Genomic DNA, 19,442 nt, shown 5'->3' with positions numbered 1-19,442 from the left:
ACACAGAGAAAAACAAAAGTCAGTCAAGTACAGGCAATTAGATCAAAGGTACAATTTCGTTCCAATAGGGTCTGAGACCCTAGGCCCATGGGGTGAGAGTGCAAGAAGGTTTCTTAAGGATCTTGGTTCCAAGCTCATTGACACCACAAGAGACCCTAGAGCAGCAAGTTTTCTCTTTCAGCGCCTCAGTGTCGCGATCCAGAGGGGAAATGCCCGCTGCATCCTCGGTTCCTGCCCGGCGTCGGAGGAGTTCGAGGAAATCTACAGCCTCTAGGAAGCGAACTTTTTCTTGTGTCCTCTTAATGTTCATTTTTTGTATAAAATCAGATATGTAACTGTATAACCTTGCATAATAAAGTGTACATCATAATAAAAAAAAAAAAAGGGGGTGGTAGGAGAAGTGAACACTCTTTCGTATTCAGAGTTAAATGTCAAGTTTTTCCCTGAGTGCTCTGTGTTCCCTTCTCTGAGGCTGTGGGTCCCTATAATTACACCAGTGGTGGTACCCCCCTATATATATATATATATATATATATATATATATATATATATATATATATATATATATATATATGTATATATATATGTATATATGTATATATATATATATATGTATATATATATATATGTATATATATATATATATATATATATATATATATATATATATATATGTCGTACCTAATAGCCAGAACGCACTTCTCAGCCTACTATTCAAGGCCCGATTTGCCTAATAAGCCAAGTTTTCATGAATTAATGTTTTTTCGTCTACCTAACCTACCTAACCTAACCTAACCTAGCTTTTTTTGGCTACCTAACCTAACCTTACCTATAAATATAGGTTAGGTTAGGTTAGGTAGGGTTGGTTAGGTTCGGTCATATATCTACGTTAATTTTAACTCCAATAAAAAAAAATTGACCTCATACATAGAGAAAAGGGTTGCTTTATCATTTCATAAGAAAAAAATTATAGTAAATATATTAATTCAGGAAAACTTGGCTTATTAGGCAAATCGGGCCTTGAATAGTAGGCTGAGAAGTGAGTTCTGGCTACTAGGTACGACATATATATATATATATATATATATATATATATATATATATATATATATATATATATATATATATATATATATATATTAGTATATATATATATATATATATATATATATATATTAGTATATATATATATATATATATTAGTATATTTTGGTAGCAGTCTTTCCTGTAGACATATATTATTAAATATGACCGAAAAAGTAAGATTAATAATTCTAACACGAATTTTCTCAATCTTTCGTACATTGCTTTTCACTGTTGGAGGTAAATCAAAAATCAATTCTCCAAAATTCATTTTTATTTCTAGTCTGACGCGACACGAGCGCGTTTCGTAAAACTTATTACATTTTCAAAGACTTTAGTTTACAAATACACAACTGAATAGAACTTACGCATCTCCGATTTTATATCTACATTTGAGTGAAGTGGATGGGGTGAGGTGGCATTAATAGGGTATTAATTTCATCAACACAAGACAGAACAAGAGGTGGCATTAATAGGGTATTAATTTCATCAACACAAGACAGAACACGAAACAATGGGTATTGAATAGAAGTGTTTGTAGAAAGCCTATTGGTCCATATTTCTTGATGCTTCTATATTGGAGCGGAGTCTTGAGGTGGGTAGAATATAGTTGTGCATTAATTGGCTGTTGATTGCTGGTGTTGACTTCTTGATGTGTAGTGCCTCGCAAACGTCAAGCCGCCTGCTATCGCTGTATCTATCGATGATTTCTGTGTTGTTTACTAGGATTTCTCTGGCGATGGTTTGGTTGTGGGAAGAGATTATATGTTCCTTAATGGAGCCCTGTTGCTTATGCATAGTTAAACGCCTAGAAAGAGATGTTGTTGTCTTGCCTATATACTGGGTTTTTTGGAGCTTACAGTCCCCAAGAGGGCATTTGAAGGCATAGACGACGTTGGTCTCTTTTAAACCATGGAATGATTACAGGGGTAATTTTTGAAACAAATTTCTTTTTGAAGAATTCCATGTACAAGTTTGAAATCAATGGCGATAAAGGATTCCCCATTGCCATTCCAAAAGTCTGTAAATAATACTCATTATTAAAGGTAAAAGTACATTCTTTAATGCACAACTTAACAAGATTGACAACAATATCAGCAGAAAGAGGTAAAACATGATTAATTAGTTCATGAGCTAGCTAATCAAGAACATCATCAACCCGTACCTTTGCAAAGAAGGAACAATCGTGAAAACTGATTAATTTTACATCAGGAGTGACAGGAACACAATTCAATTTGTTACCCTAATTCAAGACATTTGGTCAAATGAGAAGAGGAAATAGTTCCTAACAAAGGGGACAAGATTTTGCTAAGCCATTTAAAAAGCTTGTAAGAAATGGATCCCACAGAACTGATGATAGGTCTCATGGGATTGTTTGGTCTATTCGTCTTGACAAGTCCATGGAGATATGGTAATGAGAGTGATGAGGTAGTAAATTGATTAAGAAGATCTTTATGTTTACTTAACAACTTCCTCAAGCTGCAATTGAAGAACTTGATGATATCCTCAAGAGGATTTTTCCTGAGTTTAGTGTATGTTGAAGAATCTTGGAGATCATTCATTTTCGAAATATATTCCTCCTTGTTTAGAATAACAATAGTGCTGGATTTATCAGCCTTTGTTATATGAATGGAAGGATCGGCTCTTAACTCCTGTAAGCTTCGTCTGAACCTTTCAGGGAAATTGTTTGTTTGAGGCGTCAACATTGAATCATAAACAATACCTTTACCAGGTTTAGGTTTTGTGGAGAGAGAGAGAGTTTTGTTTTTCAAGCTGTAACAATGAACTAGCATTCTTAACTGCAAAAGGTTGATTTGAAATGGCAAATGACATACCATAACCCAAAGCAGTAACCACATTTTCACATATCGACTTTGGATGACAATTTCAACACGTTGTTTGGACTTGATTTCTTTGTCCAATCGTTTTTTAATCAGACTTTCTAACTTGCGCTCTAGAATTTTCTGTAACTGATTAACTTTTCTGCGTAAGTCAATGTATATTTTATTCATCAGAAAAATTTTCCAGTCCAAAGGCATTGCATGATGAAAGTTTCTTTTTGCTGCATCCAGGCTTTTGAAAACAAAACGTTCACTTGATATTGTAACTTCAATGTGTTTTTTCAAAATGGTAGCACAGAAATCACTGAACGGTTGATCACCTAATTTGAAGAGACGGGCAGGTAGCAGAGACTTGGGTACAACTTGCTCACTAAGACATTGTTTCAGGAATTTGAGGCGGGTGCGGGTGCAGTGTGCTTTCACTAGTAGAGTAGCGAAGATGGTCACGAAGGAAGCAGTCTGAGGGAACATCATGGCGAAAGAGCGCGTGGTTCTCATTATGTGTGTAAATCACGAAAATTAACACGTGATGAAAAATGTGACAGTGTCAGATCACGAAGGAAGAATTGAAACAGGAATTTCCTTAAGTACTTTCGTTTAATAATTTATGTTTTTGACATTTATTTATGTTTCTCTTTTTATTTTCTTCAGGAGTTGGAGACCACATTCGCTGTTTTTATTGCGCTGGAGGAATTTTCAACTTTGAACCCTCGGACGACCCCTGGACACTTCATGCTCGATACTATCCCAACTGCCTTTACCTTAATTTGATGAGAGACCGAACTTTCATTAAGAATGCGGTTCCCTTTTCCCCTCCACAGCTCGAGAAGCTTATAGATAATACTTTGATTATCTCCCTCATGCATGGACTAGGGATGGACCACACGATGGCCAATACAATGAGCTTCACATTCACTACTGTATGAGCTGCGGAATGCGAATATCTGAAGACCTCAAAGGACTTAATACCGCTCATTGCAGGAACAAACTGTGTAGAGCTGATGTTCTGGTTTCACACAAATCACCATTTCACATGCAAGATGTTGTAAGAAGCCAGCCCGATGCAGCAGAAGAAGAATCACACTAAGAACTTATAATGAACCTAGGGCTTATCACGACTCGTCCAGTTCCTACAGTCGTGGATCCTGGTGAGTGTGGCGAGGCTGCAGAAGAGAACCAAATTCTGGGTGTGGGTAGATTAAAATGTAAAGTCTGTTTTAGCGGTGAAATAAATATAGTTCTCCTTCTCTGCAGGCATATGGTGTTATGATCAGATTGTATAACACGGTGTAAAACATGTCCAGTATGTTGCAGAGATGTAACTCATCTGCTACTCCCTTTCATTTCTTAATAAACAAATATAAAAGCTGTATCTTTATATTACCCTTCATTATCATTATTTGGAGATAGGCATGTGGGAGAGTGTACGGTAAGGAGACAGTCCTCTCCCTTGAAAGCGTATATAAACCCATGGGAGGGGTGTAGGTCGACACCCCCCCCCCCTTTCCTTCCACAAAGATCGCACAACCATCTGCTTAGAGCCTGGGTCAGGCCTTGACAATAATTCGTCGTACGTTCCTCTAAGCTAAGACGAGTGATGGGAATAACGTTAATATATTAAAGTGATGTTAATGATAGTAGTGTGAATGTTATGCTGGTAATAAGGTCTTATCGTTTTAGATTACCTGGAGAATGAGAGCAGACGATGATCCGTAGGGGGAAACATTTATATTTTCCTAGTGCATATATTGGGCATAGTATTTTATCAAATTACCTCATGCTTAACATCTCATGCTTTCAGTTGCATATATACCTGGGGACCATTCAGGCTTGTTTGCATTTGTGTTCCTCACGTGTGCCCCAAAGAATGAGGTGATTTGATAAAATACTATATCGAAGATTACCATCAGAATGCTGGTGGGATGATGGGGAATTAGCCTCGGCTACCATCATATTTTGTCCAGTCGTGATGGTCGAGTGGTTAAGATGTCCTGTACTCCAGTCGTAGATTGCTCCTGACAGTATGGGTTCGAGTCATTTCTGGGGTGTGAGTTTTCAGTTGCATATATGCCTGGGGACCATTCAGGCTTGTTCGCACTTGTGTTCCTCACGTGTGCCCCCAAAAATGAGGTGATTTGATAAAATATGATGCCCAAGATTACCATCAGAGTGCCGGCGGGATGATGTGGAACTAGCCTCGGCTACCATCATCTTTAGTCCGGTAGCGATGGTTGAGTGGTTAAGGTGTCCTGTACACCAGTTGCAGAGTGCTCCTGGCAGTATGGGTTCGAGTCACTTCTGGAGTGTGAGTTTACAGTTACATATATGCCTCGGGGAATGTTCAGGCTTGTTCGCATATATATGTGAACACATTACTATATATGCGAAAGTCACATTATTAAATAAATGAAATCAATTTACCTGAGTATGTTGGAGGTGACGAGTGAGTGACGGGTAGTAGTGATGAGTACCAGGTGACAGCCAGTGAGATGGTGCTCCACCACCTGACCCACAGCCAAGCCTACATCCACGCCCACCTGGCCCACCATCACACCACTTTCCATTGATCCAGCCAATGCCAGACTGAATGCGGGTACAGCACAAACCGCCGCCACTATGATCTCACGCAGACAATACGGCATTCTGATCTGAAAATAAACAGTACATTGTCAAATCAAAAATATTATTTGTAATTACTTTCTCTGTCATAAATATAAGAGAAAGCGTTTGGCAGTCACAATTCATCTATACGACAAAGTTCAACTGGAATGCCAACGTGTTACTTTATCGTGGCTTTCCCAGATGTGTTACGATGGTAATCCATAAAGAGAGCAGATCATTTTGTTACAATCATTACGATGATTAAGGATCGATCTCGGATATGTTACCCAAGGAGCCGTCACTATGAACCAGCAAGAGTACACACAAGAAAGATGGACGCAGGACACAACCAAACTGCTCCTGAAACCTGCCAAATAATCAAACCCCATGAGAACCACCACAGAGTACTCTCACCCTGGAGAACCACCACAGAGTACTCTCACCCTGGAGAACCACCACAGAGTACTCTCACCCTGGAGAACCACCACAGAGTACTCTCACCCTGGAGAACCACCGCAGAGTACTCTCACCCTGGAGAACCACTGCAGAGTACTCTCACCCTGGAGAACCACCGCAGAGTACTCTCACCCTGGAGAACCACCGCAGAGTACTCTCACCCTGGAGAACCACCACAGAGTACTCTCACCCTGGAGAACCACCACAGAGTACTCTCACCCTGGAGAACCACCACAGAGTACTCTCACCCTGGAGAACCACCACAGAGTACTCTCACCCTGGAGAACCACCACAGAGTACTCTCACCCTGGAGAACCACCGCAGAGTACTCTCACCCTGGAGAACCACCACAGAGTACTCTCACCCTGGAGAACCACCACAGAGTACTCTCACCCTGGAGAACCACCACAGAGTACTCTCACGCTGGAGAACCACCACAGAGTACTCTCACGCTGGAGAACCACCACAGAGTACTCTCACGCTGGAGAACCACCACAGAGTTCTCTCACCCTCTGAACCACCACAGAGTACTCTCACCCTGGAGAACCACCACAGAGTTCTCTCACCCTCTGAACCACCACAGAGTACTCTCAAGCTGGAGAACCACCACAGAGTACTCTCACTCTGGAGAACCACGACAGAATACTCTCACCCTGGAGAACCACCACAGAGTACTCTCACCCTGGAGAACCACCACAGAGTACTCTCACGCTGGAGAACCACCACAGAGTACTCTCACTCTGGAGAACCACGACAGAATACTCTCACCCTGGAGAACCACCACAGAGTACTCTCACCCTGGAGAACCACCACAGAGTACTCTCACCCTGGAGAACCACCACAGAGTACTCTCACCCTGGAGAACCACCACAGAGTACTCTCACGCTGGAGAACCACCACAGAGTACTCTCACCCTCTGAACCACCACAGAGTACTCTCAAGCTGGAGAACCACCACAGAGTACTCTCACCCTGGAGAACTACCACAGAGTACTCTCACCCTGGAGAACCACCACAGAGTACTCTCACGCTGGAGAACCACCACAGAGTACTCTCACCCTGGAGAACCACCACAGAGTACTCTCACCCTGGAGAACCACTACAATGTACTTTCACCCTGGAGAACATTCACAGAGTACTCTCACCCTGGAGAACATTCACAGAGTACTCTCACCCTGGAGAACATTCACAGAGTACTATCACCCTGCAGAATCACGACAGTAACCCTAACTAGTCAATCAAAATTTATATTGATAATTGGCAGTACATTTATAATTGTTAAACTTTACATAAAAAATGAGGTACACTAATTACTTAAGAGAGTCACATTAACAGAAAATCAAGTAGATATTGTCTATACAGAATTCTGAATCTTAATTAGTATGAACTTATGCAATGGCGATATATTGTAAAGACAATATACATAAAAAGCTACGATGATGACACAATTAATGATAGTTCATATATAAATTAATCATACCGTGACGTTGTACATATTTACAATTACACAGCAGTGAACGTGAAAAGATTCTGGTGCTGTCCTTGCTCAAAACAAGTCCAAACACACATCTCATACAGCATCTATCTGACATCAGTTGGACTCAATGGAGCTGTTAGTAATCTCTCTCCTTGTAACGTAAGTTCCTTAATCATTCCATATATCAAGCTGGAAATTTCGCTGTTCTATCCGCTGACGAGTTGCGTTATCGTGTCCTGTCGATCAACTTCTCTATCAAAAATATTAATCATTCGTAAGTTGTATTTCCTAAAAAAAAGGAAAAAGCAGGAGTGACCAGTGATAAGTGAGTGACTTAAAAAAAGTAGATTACTGTATTGTGGTTATTTAGGTTTACTGAATTGGTGATTACTCTCAGACAAATTGATATTATTCGTTATCAACGTAATGAAACAGAACAAATGTGTTTTGAACTGCTTAAAGGAACCTTATTTTGCTAATAGTGTAATGTTGAATTATGACTTTTCATACAAAGTGGACATATCTGCTATTTTTTGCTAATAGTGTAATGCTGCATTTTTTTTATTGCTTCACTTAGCACAAGTGATGAGAAAACACAGAACAAAGCTTGTAATAGTTTAAAAGGCTGTGAAATAATACATGTTATGATATGTTTTGACTAGCTGGCAAATAGTGAAATGCTTCATTTTTTGTCTTTTTATACACAACTAAATGTATGTGGGGAACATGTCTCCCTTTTGTTGAATTGGACATACATAAAGTGGAAATGTAACTAAATAGTTGCATGTTAAGCTAGTTGTAACACTAGTTGTGTTATGCTAATAGTGTAATGCTGAATTTTACTCCTATTATACCCAACTAAAATGAATGTGGGGAAGATGTCTCCCCTCTGTTGAATTTGACTTAACGTAAAGTGAAAATGTAACTAAATAGTTGTGTGTCAAGCTAGTTGTAACACTTGTGTTATGATAATAGTGTAATGCTGCATTTTTGTCTTTTTATACCCAACTAAAATGAACGTGGAGAACATGTCTCCCCTTTGTCCATCTGGCTATTTTCAAAATCCAGATGTGTTTTTTTAGCATAAAATCATAATCTTACACGGCCAAAGCTAAATTTAACCAAATTTTTTCCTGGTTATTGTAGCTATATTGTTAGAAAAATGTTTGTTTTTACACATCAGCTCAGCTAACCTGCACCTAACCTGCCCAGATCTTTGTTCAATATTTCTGGCAATGTTTTCTTTAGGATATGGACTCAGTAATCCTGAACCTATCCTGCCATGACCTAACGTTAAATGTACCGTATTTATAAGGAAAAGTTTTTTTTTGCATCAATCCCAACTGCCCTGGACCTAACCTCTGATAATAGGATCTTGGTTCAATATTGCATCTTACTCTAAGCCATGTTTTGCTTTTGTTTTTACATCAATTCAACCAACCCATCCAATCCTAATCTCTATTACCTGAGGATGATAGAAATGTGTTATTATTTGGGTATTTCCTCTATGTCAGTTCAAATTAACCAACCTTAACCTAAATTTGTATATCTGGATCTGAACTCACTTTTAGACCATATTTTTCAGCAAGGAATGTGATTCACTATATCCTTATTTTTAACATAACCCAATTTTCCTTAACCTGACCCATAACTAAGGGTTATATACCCTCTCCTCCTTAACCTCAAAATTGTACTATATTTTTGTGGTAGAAATATAATTATCCGGGATAAATTATGATAATGTGACATAAATTAGGGTTAATTAAGAATAAATTTAGATAATATGGCATCAATTAGGGTTAAATTAGGATTATGTGATAATACATTCCTATTTTTTTTCAAGTCGTGCATTAATTGTGCAAGTCGTATACTAAATGTGCATGTTTTGTAATTATATTTCTTGTAATTGTGTATTTGTGCTAGTAGTGTGTGAATACATTGATGAAAATTGTAAAATAATTATGTTGGTAGAAGTTGAGTAGTGTATATTGTGCTAATAGTATATATATGCTAGTTGTGTTTCATATGAAGGAGAGTAACTTGTACAATTGTATTTGTACAAATTGCGTATTTGTGTAAGTTCTGTATGTGTTTTCTAAATAATTGGTTTTCCTGAGCGAGTGTAAAAGTGTATTAGTTTTGTGACATAGAAATTTGGTATAAGTGATGTTTATGAAATTGTGTAATTTTTGCGGAAGCGCATTTTTAGTTGTAAACGTGTGATTGCAATATGTTAGATTTGTGCAAATACAATGCTCTGTGTGTCATATATTGAGTGTAAATGCGATATTGTGTGAAAATTTTGGCGTTATATTCTGTACTATTGGTTTTAAATATTTTTAGTTTTGTACAATAGTGTCTTTTTGTGTATGGTCTATACCCGGAGGAGCCGAGCGGACAGCACACTGGACTTGTGATCCTGTGGTCCTGGGTTCGATCCCAGGCGCCGGCGAGAAACAATGGGCATAGTTTCTTTCACCCTATGCCCCTGTTACCTAGCAGTAAATAGGTACCTGGGTGTTAGTCAGCTGTCACGGGCTGCTTCCTGGGTGTGGAGGCCTGGTCGAGGACCGGGCCGCGGGGACACTAAAAATCCCCGAAATCATCTCCAGATAACCTCCAGATGGTGATAAATTACTATATTTTAGTGTGCGAAATCATAAACTCAGCATTTTAAATAATAATCAATAATTTATTTCAATATAACATATACACCCTGGTTTTATATAAGGGTAATTGGTAAATATTTTGGTAGTTGCTTGAATATTATGGATTTCTTGCTGATTGATATGCATAAATATTATGAGTATTATCATTTGAGAGATTATTGGGATGCATGTAAACCTCATATTGTTGGAATCTTGCCTATGATTTCAACTGTAGTTGAAATCTTGAAACAACTTTCAAGTTGCCCCAGCAAGCACAATTAGGTGAGTATACAAACACACACGACTGGTTGCACACCTGAAGAGCATTAGGTTTGTGAACAAACATCAACATGGGTTCTGGACAGGGAAATTGTGCCTAACAAACCTTCTGGAATTCTATGATAAAATAACGAGGATAAGACAGGACAGAGATGGTTGGGCAGACTGCATATTTCTGGACTGCCAAAAAGCCTTTGATACAGTACCGCACATGAGACTGCTGTTCAAACTCGAGAGGCAGGCGGGGGTGGGGGTAAAGGTACTAGCATGGATAAGGAACTACCTAACAGGAGGGAGCCAAAGAGTTACGGTAAGGGGCTAGAAGTCGGACTGGCGAACAGTAACAAGTGGAGTACCAGAAGGATCGGTGCTAGGACCAATTCTTTTTCTTGTATATGTTAACGACATGTTTACAGGCGTAGAGTCCTACATGTCGATGTTTGCGGATGACGCAAAGATGATGAGAAGAATTGTGACAGATGAGGATTGCAGGATCCTCCATGAGGACCTGAACAAGTTGCAGAGATGGTCAGAGAAATGGCTACTGGAGTTCAACACGAGCAAATGTAAAGTTATGGAAATGGGACTAGAAGATAGGAAACGAAAGGGACAGTACACAATGACGGGGAACAGCCTACCTGTGACCGATGCACGAAAGAGACATCCGTACTGAAGTTCAAAAAAGTATTCCTGCAGAGGGATATGACAAGGGACGAGAAAATGAGGGAGGCAAACGTGAGGCGGGAGTGCATGGAGAAAGAAAGGAATCAGGGAACCACAGCCCCGAACCCTACAATCCCAGAGGGGAGTGGGGAACCCTCCACGAGCAGTTCAACAGGCATAGTGACAGAAGCACCACCCCCACCTTCCACCCAATAGACGTCCTACCTTCCCCAATCCCTATGAACCCCTCACTAGGTGCCACCTAGAGCACTCTCTGACACACACACACACACACACACACACACACACACAAAGATTAAGCAAGAAAGAGAGGGCTGGGCGGACTGCATTTTCTTGGATTGTCGGAAAGCTTTTGACACAGTACCGCATAAGAGGCTGGTACATAAGCTGGAGAGACAGGCAGGTGTAGCTAGTAAGGTGCTACAGTGGATAAGGGAGTACCTAAGCAATATGAAGCAAAGAGTTACGGTGAGAGGGTGAGACCTCCGATTGCCGTGAAGTCACCAGTGGAGTCCCACAGGGCTCTGTACTCGGTCCTATCTTGTTTCTGATATATGTAAATGATCTCCCGGAGGGTATAGATTCATTTATCTCAATGCTTGCGGACGATGCCAAAATTACGAGAAGGATTAAAATAGAAGAGGACTGTTTGAGGCTTCAAGAAGACCTGGACAAACTGAAGGAATGGTCGAACAATTGGTTGCTAGAGTTTAACCCAACTAAATGTAATGTAATGAATATAGGTGTAGGGAGCAGGAGGCCAGATACAAGGTCTCATCTGGGAGAGGAAATTCTTCAGGAGTCAGAGAAAGAAAAAGACTTGGGGGTTGATATCACGCCAGACCTGTCTCCTGCAGCACATATCAAGAGGATAATATCAGCGGCATCTGCCAGGCTGGTCAACATACGAACGGCATTCAGAAACTTGTGTAAAGAATCATTCAGAACTTTGTATACCACATCTGTCAGGCCAATCCTGATGTATGCAGCCCCAGCATGGAGTCCATATCTAGTCAAGGATAAGACTAAACTGGAAAAGGTTCGAAGGTTTGCCACCAGACTAGTACCCGAGCTGAGAGGTATGAGCTACGAGGAGTTACTACAGGAATTAAACCTCACTTCGCTGGAAGACTGAAGAGTTAGGGGGGACATGATCACCACATTCAAGATTCTGAAGGGAATTGATAGGGTAGATAAAGACAGACTATTTTACACAAGGGGTACATGCACAAGGGGACACAGGTGGAAACTGAGTTCCCAAATGAGCCACAGAGATATTAGAAAGAACTTTTTTTAGTGTCAGAGTGGTTGACAAATGGAATGCATTAGGAAGTGATGTGGTGGAGGCTGACTCCATACACAGTTTCAAGTATAGATATGATAGAGCCCAATAGGCTCAGGAATCTGTACACCTGTTGATTGACGGTTGAGAGGCGGGACCAAAGAGCCAGAGCTCAACCCCCGCAAACACAACTAGGTGAGTACAACTAGGTGAGTACACACACACACACACACACACACACACACACACACACACACACACACACACACACACACACACACACACACACACACACACACACACACACACACACACACACGCACATACACACACACATTCACACAAACACACACGGATATAATGGAGGTTAAGTTGGAAGCCTCCCTTGGGAATGAGTGATCACAGTATATTGATCTTTGAGTACTTAGTTGAGCTAGGAATTATCTCCCCCAAAAAGAACTAGGAAAGAAAGGGTTGGCGTACCGAAAGGGAAATTATGAGATGAGAAAATTTCTAGGGGATATACCATGTGACACAGAACTCACAACTACGTTCGTACAAGACATGATGGACTATGTCACCCAAAAGTGTCAGGAGGCAGTAGTTTACGGTTTACCTGCCTCCTGAGAAGAGAAGCCGAGCAAAAGTACGAAAATGTTATAGCTAATAAAGCCAAGACCGAGCCAATGGTACTACTCAGTTATATCAAGAGGAAGACAACAGTGAGGGAACAGGTGATGAAACATAGAACGGGTGAGGATAGGTACATAGAGAATGACAGAAAGGTGAGTGAAGAACTCAACAAGAGGTTCCAGGAGTTCTTCACAATAAAACAAGGAGAGGTCACTGCGCTAGGAGAGGTGGCAGTAAACCAGGTGGCCTTGGAAGAGTTCGAAATTACAAGAGATGAGGTCAAGAGGCACTTGTTGGGTCTGGACGTGAGAAAGGCTGCTGTCCCGGAGGGAATCTCACTATGGGTATTGAAAGAGTGTGCAGGAGCACTTTGCTTGCCACTCTCCATAGTGTATAGTAGGTCACTGGAAATGGGAGACATACCAGAAATATGGAAGACGGCTAATATAGTCTCAATATACAAAAAGGGTGACAGACAAGAGTCACTGAACTAAAGGCCATTGTCCATAACTTGTATACCATGCAAGGTGATGGTGCATGCAAGATAGTGAGAAAAACCTAGTAACATTTGAAGAGAAGGGACTTCGTGACAACCCATCAACATGGGTTCAGGGAGAGTAAATCTTGCCTTTAGAGCTTAAAGAGTTAGAGGGAACATGATCACCACATACAAAATTCTCCGAGGAATTGATAGGGTAGATAAAGACAGACTATTCTCCACAAGGGACACACACTAGGGGACTCTGGTAGAAATTGAGTGCCCATATGAGCCATGAGACATTAGAAAGATTTTTTTCAGTGTCAGAGTAGTAGACAAGTGGAATGCATTAGGAAGTGATGTGGTGGAGGCTGACTCCATACACAGCTTCAAGTGTAGATATGATAGAGCCCAGTAGGCTTAGGAACCTGTACATTACTTGATTGATAGTTGAGAGGCAGGACCAAAGAGCCAGAGCTCAACTTCTGCAAGCACAATTAGGTAATTACACACAGGCACACATGTAGATATGATAGAGCCCAGTAGGCTCAGGAATCTGTACACCAGTTGATTGACAGTTGAGAGGCGGGACCAAAAAAAGAAAGCTCAACCCCCGCAAGCACAATTAGGTGAGTACACAAAAACATACACACACATGAGTAAATGAGATCCTTAAAGTGGTAAATATGTTGACCAGACCACACACTAGAAGATGAAGGGACGATGACCTTTCTGTCCATCCTGGACCACAATCGACTTGAGAATGGTCCAGGACAGACCGAAACGTCGTCGTCCCTTTACCTTCTAGTGTGTGGTCTGGTCAACATTCTTCAGCCACGTTATTGTGACTCATCACCTGCATATGGTAAATATGGAGAGAGGGTAATTATTAGAGGGGTAAATATATTTAATACCAGAATATTGTAAAGGTTTTCAGGCTCGGACAGTTCAATAAGGACAGACACCGGTTGATAAAGATAGTATTCATGAGCGAGAACACGAAAGAGAAGTTGTTGGCAAGGAAGAGCGGCCTAGCAAAGGTACTGAAGTTCAAAAACGTTTTCCTGCAGAGGGATATGACAAGGGACGAAAAAATGAGGGAGGCAAACGTGAGGCGGGAGTGCAGGGAGAAAGAAAGGAATCAGGGAACCACAGCCCCGAACCCTTCAATCCCAGAGGGGAGTGGGGAACCCTCCACGAGCAGTTCAACAGACATAGTGAGAGAAGCACCACCCCCACCTTCCACCCAATAGACGTCCTACCTCCCCCAATCCCTACGAACCCCTCACTAGGTGCCACCTAGAGCACCCTCTTCCAACTCCCTCCCATCCCCAGGGCCTCCCTCCTGCCCAACCTCCCCATGCCCTCCCTCCTCCCCCATTTAGGGAGCCAGTCGGCCAAGCGGACAGCACGCTGGACTTGTGATCTTGTGGTCCCGAGTTCGAGCCCGGGCGCCGGCAAGAAACAATGGGCAAAGTTTCTTTCACCCTATGCCCTTTCACCCTAGAAAGAACTTTTTTAGTGTCAGAGTGGTTGACAAATGGAATGCATTAGGAAGTGATGTAATGGAGGTTGACTCCATATACAGTTTCAAGTGTAGATATGATAGAGCCCAATAGGCTCAGGAATCTGTACACCTGTTGATTCACGGTTGAGAGGTGGGACGAAAGAGCCAGACCTCAACCCCCGCAAACATAACTAGGTGAGTACAAACACACACACTTGACTTGTGTGTGTGACCATCGTGTTGAGTGGACGTGGGTTGGGAGCTCCTGGTTCACTAGTGGAGTTTGATGGGTAATCAGGCAACTTCGAAGTGGAAAAGTGTGTACAAGTGAATGAAAAAACTTGTGTTTTGACTAAAGTAATAAGGTAGTGAAGAAAAACAGTATAAGTAGCGCAATTGAAAATAGTTGATGAAATACTGTGGCAGTGTGCAGTGTGGAGCCGACCTCACCGACCTCTGACCGTGACCTCAACCCAGGCAGCAACTCTCCCAACACCACGTGGGGAGACGCTTGGAGATTCACTCACCTACTTTGTTAGCCGATCGGTAAAATTCTTGGAACCTCTGTGGGTAAGGTTTTATTATAACAATGACTAGGTCAGGAAAGGCGTCTAGGTCCAGCAGTATTATGATTGAAGAAGAGGACCGGTTTGTGGAGAAGATGATTGGGAAATTTGTAGAGAAGAGGGATGTTTGGATAGATGATCTAATCCAGGGGATCAAGAGTGAAATCTTTAATAAGATACAGGACGAGGTTCAAAGACTCAAACAAGAGTTTATGGATTATATTCAAGAGGAAATCAGGAAGAGCAGGGTAGAATGGCAAGGAGAAATAACTAGGCTTACAAATGAATTTGGCAGGAATAAGGTAAGCTTGGCAAGGGAAGGGGGAGTTGTAGTGGACAGAGTAGCGGGTGTGGGAGGGGTGGGGGTCAGCCAGGTGGGGGGGTCTACCAGCATGACCCTGCACTGAGAAAGAAGACAATCATAATCTATGGACTGCTTGAAGCCAGGGCACCATCGAGGCAGGAAAGGATGGAGATTGAAGATTCGGAGCTACAGGGGGTCTTGAGAGACATGAGAGCCCAGATGGCAGGGAATGAGGTGCAAGTCCACCGACGCATTGGGCCATACAACTGTGACAGGAAACGACCTGTCCTGGTACAGTTCACTAACGAAGAGGCAGTGGAATACATACTGTATCACAAACATTTACTCAGAGGTAGCGAAAATTACTACAACGTATATATTGACAAATTCCTGATGAAAGAGGAACAGATACCCCACAGAGCAAGCAAACCTCCACGATACAACCCATCCTTTTTGAGTGTAGTTACACACACCAGTGCTAACCCACCACATGCTAACCAGCTCAGACCTGCTTCCCAGGTCACTCCCTCCCCAAATCAGCCCTCCCTGTCCCCTGCTTATCTCCCCAACACCTCCCCTGACCCCACTGCATTCAACTTCATCTACTTCATCCCACATTCCAAGGACCCCCTCAACCCCCAAAACCCGCCCAGCTCTCATCCCCTCAACCCCAAAAACCCACCCAGCCCTCATCCCCTCAACCCCCAAAACCCGCCCAACTCTTATCCCCTCAACCCACAAAACCCGCCCAGCCCTCACCCTTCTTCATCCCCTCTCCTTCCATGTGACCCCCCACCCTTGCGAGGGGGGTGGGAGGTTCCTCCCACCCCCTCTATCCTTCCCCTCCCAACCTTTCAACCTCTATCTGACTCCCAACCTTATGCTATCTCCCAACCCCTCTATGCCTATCAAACCCTCCCTAATCTTCAGACCCCAGTATGCGCTTCCTAATCCAGACCTACCTACCCAGGCCCTACCCCAAACCCTCCTACCTACCTTCCTAGTTGCCAAGCCTCCATTCGCCCCCCAAGCACCCCTCCCGACCCCTTTTAACCCCCAGACACCACCCGGATCCCCCCAGACCCCTCCGGATTCCCCCTGGACACCCTTGGATCACCCTCCCCCGCCCCCAGTCACCCCCCAGACACCCCCCAGATCCCCCCAGACCCCCCAGAGAAAGGGCGAACTCTGGTACAAGAGTTTCCATGAAGAATCTCAAGGTTTGGTACACCAATGCTGATGGGGTATCTAATAAAGCAGAAGAGATAAAAGAAAGAGTGAGTGAGGGAGATCCTGACATAGTTGCAATTGTGGAAACTAAAATTAATGACATGATCTCAGATGCAATCTTTCCAGAGGGCTACTGGTGATACGAAAAGAGAGGACACAGGGACAGGGAGGGGGAGTGGTACTCCTAATAAAGCAGAAATCGAAGTTTGAAGACCTTGAAAATCTGGTTACCAATGAGTGCACAAGCTTCATACATGGAACTCTGACAATAGATGGGAGGATGATTGTGATCTTTGTAATCTACAATCCCCCTCCAAACAGTAGAAGACCCAGGCATGAGTATGATGACAACAACAAGGCATGCATAGAAGAACTGCAAAAGGCAGCAACACTAGCCCACAGAATGAGAGCGAAGCTACTGATCATGGGGGACCTATATCATGGAGAGATAAATTAGGAATCAAGGAATCCCCATGTTGGGGACGAAACGTGGGGAGCAAAGTTAGATGTTATAACAAGAATTTCCTAACACAACATGTGAAGCAGGACACAAGGGAAAGAGGAGGAGATGCACCGAGCCTATTAGACCTGATTTTCACCCAGAACGTAGAAGACATCGAGAATCTGGAGCATGAAATACCTCTAGGGGCCCAGTGACCATTGTGTCCTAGTCTTTGACTACATGATGGAATTCAAACTTATTACCATGGGACAAGAAATCTGGGAAAGGAGAGTTGACTACAGGAAAGGGTACTATAGGAAGATAAGGGACTATCTGGGTGAAGTGCAGTGGGAGGAAGAAATTAGAGGAAAAACAGTCCAAGATATGATGGACCTAGTCATACAGAAATGCCAGGAGGCCGAAGAGAGATTTATACCAACAGTAAAGGGAAAAAAATAAGAAGGAATATAATAACCCATGGTTTAATAGACAGTGTCAGGAAGCAAAAATGGCCAGCAGGCAGGAGTGGAGGAAGTACAGAAGACAAAGGACAGAGGACAACAGGATCAGATACAACAAAGCTAGGAACGATTACATTAACATAAGACGAACATCGGAAAGGGACTATGAGAACGATATTGCAATCAAAGCGAAAAAACAACCTAAGTTACTACACAGTCATCTAAGAAGAAAAATGTCGGTGAACGACCAAGTGACAAGACTAAGGAAGACAGAGGGGGCATATACTGAAAGTGACAAGGAAATCTGTGAGGCACTGAATGCCAGTTTCCATGGAGTGTTCACTACCGAGCCTGAGCAGTTTCCATTGTTGGAAGGGATTATCCTAGATGAAAGACTATCAGATACAGAGGTGACAGCAGGGGAGGTAATGAAACAGTTGACAACTCTAGATGCAACTAAAGCAGTTGGACAAGACAAGGTATCACCGTGGATACTAAAAGAAGCAGCGCAGGCCCTCAGCGTGTCTCTGGCAATGATCTTTAATGAGTCGCTTATGTCGGGAGAATTGCCCAGTTGCTGGAACAAGGCAAATGTCGTACCAATCTTCAAGAAAGGCGATAGGGAGGAGGCACTTAACTATAGACCTGTATCACTGACAAGCATCCCCTGCAAAATACTGGAAAGAATAATTAGGCTACAGCTGGTTGCACACCTGGAGAACGTTAGGTTTGTGAAGAATCATCAACATGGGTTCTGTATAGGTAAATCGTGCCTAACAAATCATTTTGGAACTCTAGGATAAAATAACAAGGATAAGACAGGACAGAGATGGTTGGGCGGACTGCATATTTCTGGACTGCCAAAAAGCCTTTGATACTGTACCACACATGGGACTGCTGTTCAAACTCGAGAGGCAGGCGGGGATGGGGAGGAAAGGTCCTAGCATGGATAAGGAACTACCTAACAGGAAGGAGCCAAAGAGTTACGGTAAGGGCCGAGAAGACCGGACTGGCGAACAGTAACAAGTGGAGTACCACAAGGATCAGTGCTGGGACCAATTCTATTTCTAGTATATGTTAACGACATGTTTACAGGCATGGAGTCCTACATGTCGATGTTTGCGGATGATGCAAAGTTGATGAGAAGAGTTGTGATAGATGAGGATTGCAGGATCCTCCAAGAGGACCTGAAAAGGTTGCAGAGATGGTCAGAGAAATGGCTACTGGAGTTCAACACCAGCAAATGTAAAGTTATGGAAATGGGACTAGGAGACAGAAAACCAAAGGGACAGTACACAATGAAGGGAAACAGCCTACCTGTGACGACACGAGAGAGAGACCTGGGTGTGGACGTAACACCTAACTTATCTCCTAAAGCCCATATAAATAGGATAACGACAGCAGCGTACTCTACACTGGTGTTTGTTACGGACCCGAGTCCAGCGTCCGAGCACGGAGCGGTGACGACAAC

At 42.5% G+C, this 19,442-nt stretch overlaps 1 protein-coding gene across 1 annotated transcript in view; it reads right to left on the bottom strand.

Annotated features, from left to right (window-relative positions):
- LOC123752313 (uncharacterized) overlaps positions 1–19,442 on the bottom strand; it is a 125,043-nt gene that overhangs the window by 96,580 nt on the left and 9,021 nt on the right. The window contains exon 2 of the mRNA XM_069313620.1: positions 5,346–5,572. Within this exon, the coding sequence (XP_069169721.1) occupies positions 5,346–5,566 (221 nt within the window). The 5' untranslated portion in view covers positions 5,567–5,572. The remainder of the gene's footprint in view (positions 1–5,345; positions 5,573–19,442) is intronic.

This window comes from Procambarus clarkii, chromosome 76 (assembly GCF_040958095.1).
Source record: "Procambarus clarkii isolate CNS0578487 chromosome 76, FALCON_Pclarkii_2.0, whole genome shotgun sequence".
In the NCBI taxonomy this organism is placed as follows: Eukaryota; Metazoa; Arthropoda; class Malacostraca; order Decapoda; family Cambaridae; genus Procambarus; species Procambarus clarkii.
The sequence above is the reverse complement of the archived record's forward strand: the minus strand, read 5'-3'. Positions and strand labels throughout refer to the sequence as shown.